The sequence below is a fragment of the Lathamus discolor genome, chromosome 1 (assembly GCF_037157495.1).
Source record: "Lathamus discolor isolate bLatDis1 chromosome 1, bLatDis1.hap1, whole genome shotgun sequence".
NCBI lineage: Eukaryota > Metazoa > Chordata > Aves > Psittaciformes > Psittacidae > Lathamus > Lathamus discolor.
In genome coordinates this window covers 102,637,630-102,651,452 of record NC_088884.1, presented here as the reverse complement: position 1 = coordinate 102,651,452, position 13,823 = coordinate 102,637,630, and the positions used below count along the sequence as shown (strand labels likewise).

General features: G+C 38.2%; 1 protein-coding gene across 3 annotated transcripts in view; it reads left to right on the top strand.

Moving 5' to 3' along the window:
• Nucleotides 1-13,823, top strand: part of LRBA (LPS responsive beige-like anchor protein) — a 401,889-nt gene that overhangs the window by 150,207 nt on the left and 237,859 nt on the right. For all 3 annotated transcript variants that reach the window (XM_065688455.1, XM_065688463.1, XM_065688444.1), the window contains exon 37: nt 12,470-12,636. In XM_065688455.1, coding sequence (XP_065544527.1) covers nt 12,470-12,636 — 167 coding nt within the window. The remainder of the gene's footprint in view (nt 1-12,469; nt 12,637-13,823) is intronic.

The window sequence follows — 13,823 nt, the reverse complement described above, 5'->3', positions numbered from 1 at the left end:
TTCCCTTTGTGCCCAACTGCCAGGATACTGTTGGTTTTGGTTTGGATTTTTTTCGTCAAAAATTTGTTGGAATGAATTCTGGGTCTAAGTAGTAGTGTCAAGGTTATGGCATAATGGATTTTGAGATGTTTGTGCTCCTTCCATCCTTCTACCTGCCTGACCTCACGGAAACCTGAGATTTAAGTCTCATCAAATTATCCTGAATTGTGTGTTGCTCTTAGAGCAATCTGAGATTCCATCTTTCATGACCGATGCCAATTCTTGCCTTAGAAACATTTAAAGGAGGTGTCAGACAAAGTGCAAAATGCTCAGTTACTGTATAAACACTGTGGCTATTATGAAACAAGTTTTGACATAATGAAACAAATTCTGCTCTAACTTGGGACCAGGCGCAGTGTACTGTCAGGATGCCACGGGGGCCTGCAGTGTCTCACACTGGGGTAAGTTGGGCACCCACTGCAGCGCCACAGCCTCCTGAGCACGACTTCACCAAGTATCTCAACCTCCCACCCACCATGAGAAGAGCAGGGCAGCTGTGGGGGAGGCTGGCCAGCGCCAGGACAGATCCCCAGTACAGGGCAGGGCCATAGGGCCAGGGACAGCTTGAGACTGGGAAGCCCACCTTCCACATGGCTGGGGGCCTGGGAAGGATCTTTGGTTTGGATTAGATATAAAGAAAAAAATCTTCACTCTGAGGATGGTGCAACACTGGAACAAGTTGCCCAGGGAAGCTGTGGCTGCCCCATCCCTGGAAGTGTTCAAAGGCAGGTTGAACAGGGCTTTGTGTAATATGTAGAACATGCTTCTGCCCATGATGGGGGTTGGAACTAGACAATCTTTAAGGCCCCTTCCAACCTAAAACATTCTATGATTCTATGATCTGGGAGCCCATAGCAAGGTGGTGGACATTGCTAAGATGGGGGGGGTGGGGGGCTCACCCTGGCAGCTTCTCTCCACTGCCACTGGTAGGACAAGCTCATCAGCTGTGCTTGCTCTAAACGGGCCATCAGCCCCGGGAGGACTTAATGCCACATACAGACATCTCTGAATTATATTCCCTGTAGTCCTGAATGTGTTAAATATTTATAGAAGGAAAAAGCCAGGTATTCTGACTTCTAAAATACTTTTGCTTATTTTTTCCTATAAGGCCTGTTAGAAATTCCAAGTATTTTGTTTGTAAGCAGTTGTTGATAGCCTTGAAGCCAGCATCACCCATCTTGGCATTGCATCAACACTATTTTCCAAGGCAATTTCATATGATCAGCAGCAGAGGAAGGAGCAATGTTGCTCAGGCTGTTTTTGAATTGCAGTTGTTTGAAGCTACTCAGGAATTTGGAATATTAGAAGTAGACAGAGGTAAATTATTGGCTAGAGTGTAACTGAAGCTGTTGAACTGTGTCTGAAATACTGTTACGTGGCTCTGGTATGTCAAATAACTGTCTTGCATTTTATATCATGTTTTGCATCATTTTGGTAGCGGGGTTTTTTTTGGGGTTTTTTTTTTTTTTTTCATTTTTGTGCATGTTTGGTGAAAGATAGTGATTTTCATTGGTCACTGTACTTTCAGTACCTATAATGTTAACAAGTGAACTGTAATTCTCATCACATCTCAGATTCTTGTTTTAATCATCTACAGGATTTTTTATATTTGAAAAATCATGGCAGTCAGGTGAAGTTCCCGATGACTGGAAAAAGGGAAATATAACCCCCATTTTCAAGAAGGCGAAAAGGGATGCCCCGGGGGATTACAGACCAGTCAGTCTCACCTCTGTGCCTGGCAAAATCTTGAAGCACAACAAGGTGCTTGGTGACAGCCAGCATGGCTTCACTAAGGGGAAATCTTGCCTGACCAATTTGGTGGCCTTCTATGATGGGGCTTCAGAACTGATGAACAAGGGTAGAGCAGTTGATGTCATCTACCTGGACTTGTGCAAAGCATTTGACACTGTCCCACACGACATCCTTCTCTCTAAATTTGAGAGACATCAATTTGTTGGATGGACCACTCGCTGGATAAAGAACTGGCTGGATGGCCGCACGCAAAGAGTTGCAGTGAGTGGCTCAGTGTCCAGGTGGAGACCAGTAACGAGTGGTGTCCCTCATGGATCTGTGTTGGGACCAGTCTTGTTCAGCATCTTTCTTGGTGACATGGAGAGTGGGATTGAGTGCACCCTCAGCAAGCTTGCCAATGACACCAAGCTGTGTGGTCCGGTTGATGTGCTGGAGGGGAGGAATGCCATCCAGAGGGACCTTGACACGCTTGTGAGGTGGGCTGATACCAACCTTATGAAGTTCAACCATGCCAAGTGCAAGGTCCTACACCTGGGTCGGAGCAATCCCAGGCCCAGCTACAGGCTGGGCAAAGAAGAGATTCAGAGCGGCCCTGCGGAGAAGGACTTGGGGGTGTTGGTCGTTGAGAAAAGGAACATGAGCCAGCTTCAGTGTGCGCTTGCAGCCCAGAAAGCCAACCGTATCCTGGGCTGCGTCAAAAGGAGCGTGACCAGCAGGTCGAAGGAGGTGATCCTGCCCCTCTACTCTGCTCTTGTGAGACCTCACCTGGAGTATTGTGTGCAGTTCTGGTGTCCTCAACATAAGAAGGACATGGAGCTGTTGGAACAAGTCCAGAGGAGGGCTATGAGGATGATCAGGGGACTGGAGCACCTCCCGTATGAAGACAGGCTGAGGAAGTTGGGGCTGTTCAGCCTGGAGAAGAGAAGGCTGTGTGGAGACCTCATAGCAGCCTTACAGTATCTGAAGGGGGCCTATAGGGATGGTGAGGAGGGACTCTTCATTAGGGACTGTAGTGACAGGACAAGGGGTAACAGGTTAAAACTTCAACAGGGGAAGTTTAGATTGGATGTAAGGAAGAAATTCTTTCCTGTTAGGGTGGTGAGGCACTGGAATAGATTGCCCGAGGAAGTTGTGAATGCTCCATCCCTGGCAGTGTTCAAGGCCAGGTTGGACGAAGCCTTGGGTGAGATGGTTTAGTGTGAGGTGTCCCTGCCCATGGCAGGGGGGTTGGAACTAGATGATCTTGAGGTCCTTTCCAACCCTAACTATTCTATGAATCTATGATTTGTGTTGGTTTTTTTATCCTATGTATCTATTGTGTTCTAAAGGTAACAAGCTCCAAGTATTGAGTTTATTATTTTACACTGAATTGAAGTCAGTTAGTGAAATCTAGTTAAGCATGATTTGTGCAGTTGTACTGTGTGATCTGTTTTGTGCCATTACAGCAACGTCCAGGAGTTCAGCTGTTTGTAACAAATGCTGATAACTGTTACCGAGGTTTAGTGTGAAAACACCCTCATACCATTGAGCAAAACCAACCAGACAGAAAGCCTTGCCATTTTTAGAGCCAAGTGTTAACCTTTCAAGAGTGGTAGATTTTTTTCTGGATAAGAAATGTTAATTAAAACCCAAACGTATTCATACCTATCTCACGCTGTTCTGAAAGTCCAAAATTGTGTTTTGTAAGTGCATGAGAACCAATCACAAAGGAAAAAGCCTCGTACACTAGTTAGGATGAAATATAAAGCATGGAGTACTAAAAAAAGGAGAGGAGAAAAATGAAGTTAAAATATTTTGCTTTTCATAGTTTGATGCTGTAAGAATTTTGACAGGAGGCTCTAAGTTAAGGCAGAGAGGTTAAGCTAAACCTGGGATTGTGACTGCTTAACATGTTTCCAAATTAAGTGGTAATGAAGGAAGGAATGCTTGTAAGGCTATCTGCTATAAAATGCCATATTTTAAGAATCCTTGCCATTTGCTTCTGTATTTGTTTTTTCAAATCTTTGCCATTTCATCATCATCTTAATCAAAACTTCCTGCTTTTAAAATACTTGGTCTCCAAAGAATAAGGCTCTCAAGTACTTTTAGTTTACTGTAAGGTGATGAGCAAGTTTGGTGTGTAAGTTAGAAACTTATGAATCAGCAGCACTGAGCTTAATATTTTTATTTTATGGACTTTTGCATAAAATCCTGTGTATTTTTTTCCTCACACATTCTCTGGTAGTAATTTGAAATTCCTTTGACAAAAAGTCCTTAATACTTTTCCTTAATAATAAATTAAAATGTTTCTGCAGATACAAATGAAGGTGCAGTGACTTAATAGCAGAAACTAAAGGATTTTTTTATTCTGTTTATGGGAAGGCACTACATTGCCAGCAAACATGTTTGTCCTATTTAACAGTGTTGCTCAAGGATTTGTGCCAGTCAAGGTGATCATTCTCCATTTTCCGAGGCTGAAAAGGTCCTGAACTGTCAGAAATCAAGGCCACTAAATTAGCATTTGGAGCAAGCATGGTAGAAGCTGGTGAAGGGCAAATGGGTTACCTTTGGTTGTGAGTTCATGTTCATGTCAGAATGTTTCATAGCTGAGGTTTCACAAAAGATTTGCCAAATATAGAACTGTAGAATGGTTTGGGTTTGAAGGGACCTTAAAGATCATCTAGTTCCAACTCTCTTGCCATGGGCACGGACACCTCTCTTAGACCAGGTTGCTCAAATACGGTACAGAACACTTTTAAAGCTGCTCCTGGTGCTAGCGCAGATTGATAGGTGATTGGTTCCTGCATCTGCCTTAGTTACTATTATGTATCCCTGTGTATAAACTAATTTTACTGTGTGCTGATGGTACTTTTCCCTTTCTTCTTAATGCCTAGTACTAGACTACTGTACAGGATAGAATACTTCTAAAACATAGCCTTGATTGTGTTATCAGAGTACAAAACAAAGTTATATGAAGGCAAACTATTATCTATTTAATTGTTTATTTATTAAGCACCTTAAGTAACATGTTAAGGAGCCAAGTCAGGTCTGAAACCAACTTGGTATGCGATGTACTGAAGCTTATTAGAGACATGCTTGTCATTAGCATGCAATTGGTTATGGCAGGAGAGGAAGCTATAATGTCTAAATGTCTTGTTATCACACATACAAGTTATTTCTCTGTTCTTTGTTCATGACCTAGTATATTTTGATACCTTCTGAATTTCTTGGATTAAAATCAGAATTGTGCTCTTAAACACTAAACAGGGAAAGCTGAAAAGGACTTGAGGGGAACTATGTAGGAAATAGAAACACAGACCCCAGGCTGCAAGGATATCTCAAGGGTCTAATCTTTCTGGGGTTTTTTGAAATCTGGAACTTTACATAATCTTGGAAACTGTTTATGTGGAGATTTTGGCTGGAAATGAATTTGGTTTGCATGGGTTTGGCAAATTTATAAGGAAATTTAGTGAGTGTGATGTAGCAGGAATATCAAACAGTACCTAACAAAATCAGCAGAGGTATGTTTATTTTTACATTGTATTCTACATATAAAAACTCACATTCATATTATCCAATAATAGAAATGGGTCCTACATAGGAATACACATTCCTGTAAGGTAGGTGTTGAGACAATTAACATAAGTAATGTATTGAATTGTAATAGAACTAAGTATTTACAGCTGTGTCTTTGGTAGCCATAGAATTTCAACTCATCCAAATGAGGCTGAAGCCACATTTATAGGTTAAAGTGGTACAAGGTATTTTGTAATAAGGTTCCAAATTCTTTTATCTTATCAGTTTAACATCTGAGTAGTTATGGCTACATTTTTTTCATTCTTTGTGCTCTCCAAGGTTTATCTTTTTCTTGATTTGGAAAAGAAGTTTGGAAAAATGTTTCCAAATTAAAACATTTATTTCCTTGAGAATTCCTGTTTTTTCCATGTTTTGAGATATTATTTTTCCTCACTGTCAGAAATGTACTTTTTGCCCCTGTTATGAAAAGTCATTCAGAATTCATCTGACACAAAACTTGTGAAAATTCGCTGTTTATGTTGTACCTTTAAGGGCTTAATTAGTAAGATGCTTTGTTTAAAAATACTCGATAGTGTGTCACCTGCTCTTAGAGACTCCATTCAAGGTTTAGCTGTGCCATTTGAACTGCACGTAACCTTCAATCTGCTCAAGTGTCACTCCTGTGCCAAGTCTTAGTGCTGTAAGTTGTAAAGGAACCGTGCTGGCAGTAGGGTGTCTGGAAATCTTAATCCTAAGAAAGCAATTATTTGGCTGCTGGAGCTAAAACTGCTGGACTACTTTCTACGTACTTTACAGGTAATCTGAGGTCCTTACTGTGCCTCAGTGGAACAAGAGAGTTGAAGAGGTGGTGATTAGAGTTGAATGAGGAAATTTCAGAGCTACAGTTTGTTGGGGTTTGCTGGAGATGTGTGTCATCTGGCCCCTGGTCATCAGAAGATTTTCACAAGATCTTGAAGAATGTATTGAAAGCCACAGCAAGACTTACTTGGGAAATGTTTCCTGAGCTGACAGCCTCACCATTGCTGTGGATGATAATTATTTCCCCTACTTCCACTTAGTGTTCATATGGTACAGAGGGGAGGAAGTGTCCTGGTGGTATTGTTAAAGTAAGGTAAATGACAGCAACAACCAAAAGCAAAGTTTGGGTGGATAATAGGAGAAGGAGCCTGCAGATAGAAGAACAGAAAGAAAAGCTGGGAAAGACTGAAAATAGATTTGGGACAGTTGCCTAGGCCTCTACTGCATCTTTGGAGTCTGGAGCTAAACGCTAGAAACACTACTGTGTTTTTCTTCTAGCAGTAACAAGTTGCTCACACATGATTAGCTACTGGTCACAGACAAGGCAGCGATCAAATACTGTTTTTCTTTGTTTGAAGTGATGTAAGTGTTTGCATTTGGCCCAGATTTGGCTCCTTTGAGACTTCTATATGTGTTTTCATCTGATTAAAAGCTATTTCCCTTGTCCTCTTTTTAAAATTTAAGTTGTGTAGAAAATATATGGAAAAAATGCAAAACCAAATATCAAACAGTTTTGCAAAATCAGAGCAGTGTAGCCTTAATTTGGCCCTCTCTAAGAATGAGTAGTGAATCCCTAGATTCACTTCAGTAAGCATATGTCTCATTTTCTGGACAGAGTGGAAGTTCCTTATAGAGTGAGTGAGTTTGTCAGTTCCAGGAGTTGTTCATGGATCCAATTCATTTGTTGCGATGGACTAGAAGTTATTTAGTGAATGCAGTACTAATCTTGGCAGTGGTGTTGAAGCAGTTGAATGTCACAAGGTTTATGCAGTGTGGTTGGGAAATGGCTTAAAATATCATCACTGGCTCCTTCTTTCCTTAAGAAAAGATCATCACTGGCTCCTTTGCTTAATATCTAGGAGCACAGACCTACCTATGCAGAAGTGCTGAGCTTTCTTGTTTCTAGAGCACAAGGGAGTTCTAGCTTGAAAAATTACATGTGCTTGGAAGATGTGGCCAGAAGGGATCTCAGATTTATTGTCCAACTGTAGTGTTTTTAAGATATTAGCCTGTTGTAAACAGGCTAATAGTGTGAAGGGACTGCAGACATAAACTGGATTTGTGAAAAAGAGGGAGAAGAGTGTCTATCCTAGTGCATACTTTGAATACAAAGCATAAGGACTACCTTGGGTTCGAAATGTTTGTCTCTACATATTGTTTATGCCGGCGGTTAGCAGTGATGCTTAGAGAGTTGAATTATTGGAATAATGGAGGCACATATAGCAAATCCCAGTTTCTAGCAAGGAGTGAGAGCTCTTACTTGTTCATATAAAGCTTCATCTTTGATTGTGATCCAAGGATGCTACCTTAACACAAGTAATAACTATTAGATAAGGATCAAAGAAAAAGGTAAAAGAAAAAAAAAGTCTGTGGTACTAATGGATGCTGCAGAAAAATTCTGAGACAAATAGTCTCTGCTCTTTAGTCTTGATTTATTCTGTCATTTGGTTTTATATCCAGCTGATCTCTTGTTAGTTTGTCTCATTTAACTATGGCACTAAATTGGGTTCATTTGAAAGATGCAATCTCAGTAAAAGTGCTGTTGCATTATTTCATTGGGTTTACTAAAGCTTAATACTGTGAGACTTAAAGGTAAAAAATAAAGCTGTTGACTCAGCACAGATTAAAACCAGATGTCTCCTGAGATCCTTGCATTTCTCTCTAATTACTAACACAAATTGATTGTGGTAGGGTTTTTTTTTTCTGGTCATGACCATAGTTTTACCAGTCTGTGTTTGGTGTGATCTAAGTCAACTGCAGATTTCAAACACCCCACTCCACCTCACACCTCCCCTTGTGATTTTAAATGCATAGGGTTTTTTTTTTTCCCCAGGAATGTCTGGCTAGAAAATCAACGCCCTTCTCTCCTGCTTTGTATTGCAGTGGATTTAGATGCAGATTCTTTTTAATCTTTAGATCAGATAAAAGGATGGAAAAGAGAATAAATGAGGTTTGGAAAACTATGGGTTGCAGAGATGAGAAGCCATTGCATTGTGTTCAGTCCATTAAAACAAGAAGAAATAGAAGAGATACTTTGATAAGTGTTCTGCTGGTGTTAACCTTGATGGCTATTATCGGGGGGATGATGCTATATCTATTTCATTGGCTTAAGCTTTTTTCATGCTGAGAGAAATCAATACTTTGAGTCGTTGGATGACAGAGGCATCACTTCAGAATTGACGGTGGATGTCAGATGTTGTCATTGGTTGACTTTTGTTCGCTGTTGAGGTTTTAAGCTTTCATTTTTCTAAGTCTTATTCAGGAGTCTTTGTAAGATTTCCCTGGGTAGCATTTTTAGTCCAGACTTTAAACCTCAGGTCAGAGGTCAAGTGCAAAGATCTGTGAAAGCAGAGGATTGAAGAGCTCCTTCATTTACTAAAATATCCTTATTTGTAGGGAATTTGCATTAGTGGCAAGACTACACATTGTCTTATGGATGACTTTTCCTCTTAAATGACACCCTCTGAGACAAGTTGTTCACAAAGCAAGTAGCTTTTAGTCAGGTTAGACAAAGGAACTGACATATGTAAAAGCACTCGGTGATCTCAGAGTTGAAGAATGACAATAAAAAGGTGCAGTACTGCTGTTAAAACTGTACCTTGTTAAAATTTTTTGTACTTGGTAAAAAACATTTCACTAATTTTGGGACTGCAAAGGTGCGTCGAGGAAATCTTTTTTCGATGATCAAGGTAATATAATTCTGAAAACACTAGTTTAATCCTTGTTTTCACTGGTGTATAGACAGGCAAAATAGACTAATTTGCCATGTCATAATTTTGCAGTAGTATTTCTGGAATATTTCCTGCATACAGAATGTATTGTATTTTCATGTCAATAACCTTTTGGATGACCTTGTGGTCCTTTAGAATTACTGTTCCTTAAAAATGCATCTTCAGGTAACCTGCACATTCAAATAGCCCCCATTCTTGTCCAAGCAGGTAATGGAAGAGATGAAAAACCCTGTTCCACTCTGTTTTAATGGCAAAAAGAAGGTTTCTGTTCCATCATGGATGAAGAGCTAGAGAAAAAGGGTCTTTCCACTGCTCTGTGCTGTGTCAAAGGATTCTACTTAATACACTTCCCTTTGAAAAACTTTCAACAGCCGCTAAATGGAAGACTTTTCATAGATAACCTATGGAGTGTATACATGAAAATACCTTTGTCTTCTTTCAGTGTTTTTTATTTCATCATTGTGTGACTGCAGTACTATTGTGATTATACTTTCATTATAAACTTGCCCAAACAGATAACATAAATTAGGTAGGCCAAAGCACTAGTGGAAGTGCTTTGTGGAAGTGAAATTTAGTTTGCATTCAATAGTATATCTAAGTGTAAAACCATATTCAAGCACGAGAGTGTGCATTATTGTAAGTGTAAGAAGTCAGACAATAATGAAGAATTAAAACTGTAAAAGTGTATTTTTGAGTTTGTGCACAAACAGCAAATTAAGCTGAATTTTTCTTTTCACATAAATGGAATTATCTGGATTTATTGTGAGCTACTAACATGTACCACTCTATCCAGGTATTGCGTCTCTCAAAGTAGTGGAGTAGGTGAACCTGAAGGCACCTGGAAAATGAAAAAACACAGTGGAAAAACAGACTTTTTAGGCCTTTCAAAAAATTTTAGTGGCTAGTGGCTACTTTGAGATGGGTTTCTCCACTTCTTTTAGAAGAGCTAGTTTTCTCTAACTCCTGTATTAAAGATTGAGAGAGGGAGGGGGAGAAATACTTATTTTTTTTCTGAATATTTGGCATATGTTGTGGGTAGGAACCACTGAACAATTAATAAGTCACCTGTATGATCAAAGGGATTATTCTTGCCAAATTTTCCTAGTTTTAGTTATTATACATGCACATGGCAGATGTTTGGCAGAACTGTGGATTCTTTCTGTTCTTATTTGTAAAATAAGTATTGTAAATAGTGTGGTATGGTTTAAGAGTCCCTCTTGGAATGATGTTCTAATTTTATGGGATTGCTGCATGTGGAAGTCTCTCAGTTTTGGTGGGGAACTGCAAATTTCTGTTTATATTAAATGCTGAATTTGCTGAAAAGTGGAGCCTGTACATTTCTGTTTTGTAACAGGCTGATTCTTTTTTTCATGGAAGTTGTCATGACAAATACCATTTTTTCCTTCATTCGAATGTCACAGCTATACTTTGAAAATCTTTGCTGCTATTTAATGAAGGAGGCATTCAAAATTACATCATAAAGAGACTTTTTTAAAAGAGGTACAAGTTCATTATATCTTTTACAAAACATTCTAGTTTGATTTCCATTTTATCATGTTTTAAGGTCAAATGTGACTTTAATGTTCCATAAAGAGACAGAGATTGATAATGGGGAAAGAATAACCCTCTAATGTGATTTATATCTATGGATTTTATGTCAGATATGAAAAGTTGCTGTTCAAATTGTAAAGGAGGATCCATTAAAGAGCACTTTAAAACATTTTACTACTTAGCTTACCTTATACACTTGTTTTTAGAATTCTGCCCTTTCAGGCAACTTAAAAATAACAGCTTATGAAACATTTACAAAGTGCTGAAAATAACTCAGAATCATTGTGGGGGCAAAATAGATTAATGTGTCGGAAAAGACAGCTGTAGTTATAGAAACCTAGAAAAATCTTTGTTTAGTGTTGGTTATGATTTAGCCATCTTGCGTTTTTTGTGAAAAGGGGTGGTAGAGTGCTTCATGTAGGAGTACAAAAGCCAATTTTTGATGTCTTGTTCACTTGGAAAGTCAGCTGTTCATTCTTCACTCCTCTGGATGTCTGTTCATCAGGTGAGTATTGCTGTAAGGTGTGGGAAAAATTATGAGGAAATTTGTACGTGTATTAAAATTGTTAAAATAGCTCTTTATTAATGTTAGTACACTTTTATTATGTGATATCTATTAAAATCTGCACTCCAGATTTTATTATACTTGTGGTTTATTCCATATTCTTCCTATCTTTTTTTCACTTTATATGGTGTATATATACTTGTATATATACATATATGTATAACATTCACAGCCTGCCTATTTTTTAGTTGCTGCAGTTTTCTAATGGATTATGATATTGTGCTGTTTTCTAAGCTCTGAGAAATAATTGTACTAGTGTCTGCCTCAGCTGTGCTTCACAAAGAAAGAGCAATTTTTTTTGCTGTTAGGCAGACATTTGTGCCCATTCTGCTAACTAGATCATAGAATAATCCAATCATTGACAAAGGCTGAAATGCTTTGTCTGGCATATGCGATCTGTGGGATTGCCAAATGAAAACTGAAATTAGAAACAGAGTTCTGAAGTGGGGAAAAGCCGTTATTGTTTATGGTGATATTTGAAGTTGTTGTGGGTCTCTGTGTAAAGTGGTTTGATAGGACTGTACTATAAATTTGGTTTCTGATTGTTGAGTTCTGTATTAACAGACAAATTTTCAGGTCAACAATACCCAAAATTATTAGAAAATATTGTAACAAAGAACCCTTCCTAGTTTTGAGTTCTGTTTGTAGGTGTAACTTCAGTTCTTAGTTCCTAGTATTTGGTGTTGAGTACCTCGGCAAAAAGATGTTTATACAACAGGTGCAGTACAGCTAGGAAAGTGATTAACTTTCCCATGCTGGCCTGCAAATGTGCTCAGCTTCAAGAAGCCTCCTGGTAAAGACCGAGTCAGTCTTCATATGCATTTTGTCTTCTGTCTGAAGATATGTAGATTTTCTCCTTAATTTTTATGCAAACAACAGCAACCAATTGGTTACCCAAATCCACTGAAGAGTCATGGGAGTGGAGTGGTCAGCTAGCTGATAGTCATTATTATTAAACTTTCCTAATTGTTCTTATAATGCTATTCACTTCCTTTGTTATAACAGTGGTCATACCTATATGTTTGATTATGTGATCAGGGCACTAACCTGTTGTTATTTGCTAAATCCTAAGAGTGTATGCTATGTGGTTAAAGAATTCATGACAAACCAAGATCCTCTGCTTGGCTGTCTGGATAGATTGTGAGCAGCTGCACAGTGCCTCAGTCCTCAAACTTGTAAAATGTGGTTCATTCTTATTTCTCAAGAGTTTTGTATAAGTAATTATTTAAGTGCTTCAAAGTTCCTTTGGATGGTATAATTAAAATGCAAAGTAATAAAGTCTCTATTTTCTTCCTAGTCCCTGTGTGCCCAGTATTCTGCAGACAAGCGTGAAGAAGAAAAAATGTGTCATCATTTGATAATGGCAGCGAAGTACCGAGACCAAGTGACTGCAACTCAACTAATACAGAAAATTATCAACATTCTTACAGACAAGCATGGAGCCTGGGGAAGCTCTGCACCAAGGTAAAGCACTTTGGGGGTGTTCTGAAATATTTTTGAAAGCTGGGTTATGCTCCGCTATGCTTAGGTGATGTGAATGAACGTCTTATGATCAAATTTAAAGGTAAGCAAGATTTTTCACTTTTTAAAGGGCCAAAGTAATATATTAAAAAGGTAAAATTAAGGTGTCAGTGTTTAGTGTGGGTGAATGTCAGAGAATTAGTGTTTTGTTAGAGTAGTTAAAAACATGGTGATTCTCCTGTGACTTTAAATTTTGCTATAACAATGTGATACAATTTGTTTTGGATATCCAGTTCTACACAATCATTTATTTGAGGAATAATGTTTAGAATTAAATCTTTTCTCACAACTAGCTTTCCTCATGGTTCATCATATGATTCAAGATTGAGCCACAGCTTAGTAACTTGTTTTCTTTTCTGCCAACAAACAAACATCTTTTTAAGTTAGAGGGAAATAATGAATTTTGCATTAGTAATTTCAAGGCGAATACAGTATGCTTCTCCTTTTGGAATTCTCAGTACGTACCTTCCTTACAGTGATACTTGTCTAGCTTCTTTAGCACAAGTCACAGCTACAGTTTCACTTGCAAATCTAAAATTCAAGTCCAAGTCCTTGTAATGTATCCTTAATTAAGGCTTAAAAATAACTGGAACGTATTTAGGGTAGAACATAGCTATTGGGATACTGTTATTTGAATGCAGTGGAATAATAAGCATGGGAGAAATACGTAAGTAGACAACAAAGTGTTTTTCCCAGTAACCTTTATTCATTGTTCAATTACTGCTTGTTTTCTGGAAAGAAAAAAAATAGTTTCTAAGCACTAATAATTTCTTTAATGTACAGTTACATAAAAAGAATAATCTATGAATAAAATTAACTGGAAGTTTTAAAAATAATAGTTATGATATTATGGTAAAGAATGTCCTTTTACTCTAAATACCGATTTTGGGGTGTAGGTTTTAAGTCGAAGTAAGTGTTTAATGCTGGTTTTCTTTTGTCGAGTACATTATTCTTAAATATAAAAATGTATAAGAAAAAAATGTAAAAATGACAGTCTATTTGAACATTTCTAGTAATTTTTAATTAATTCCATACAATTTTTAAGTAAGGCTTGCATTACATTTGTCTGAAATCAGATTTCTTGAAGTATTTTGTCTTTAATTTTGGTGAGTATGCACCTTGTGGTTTTG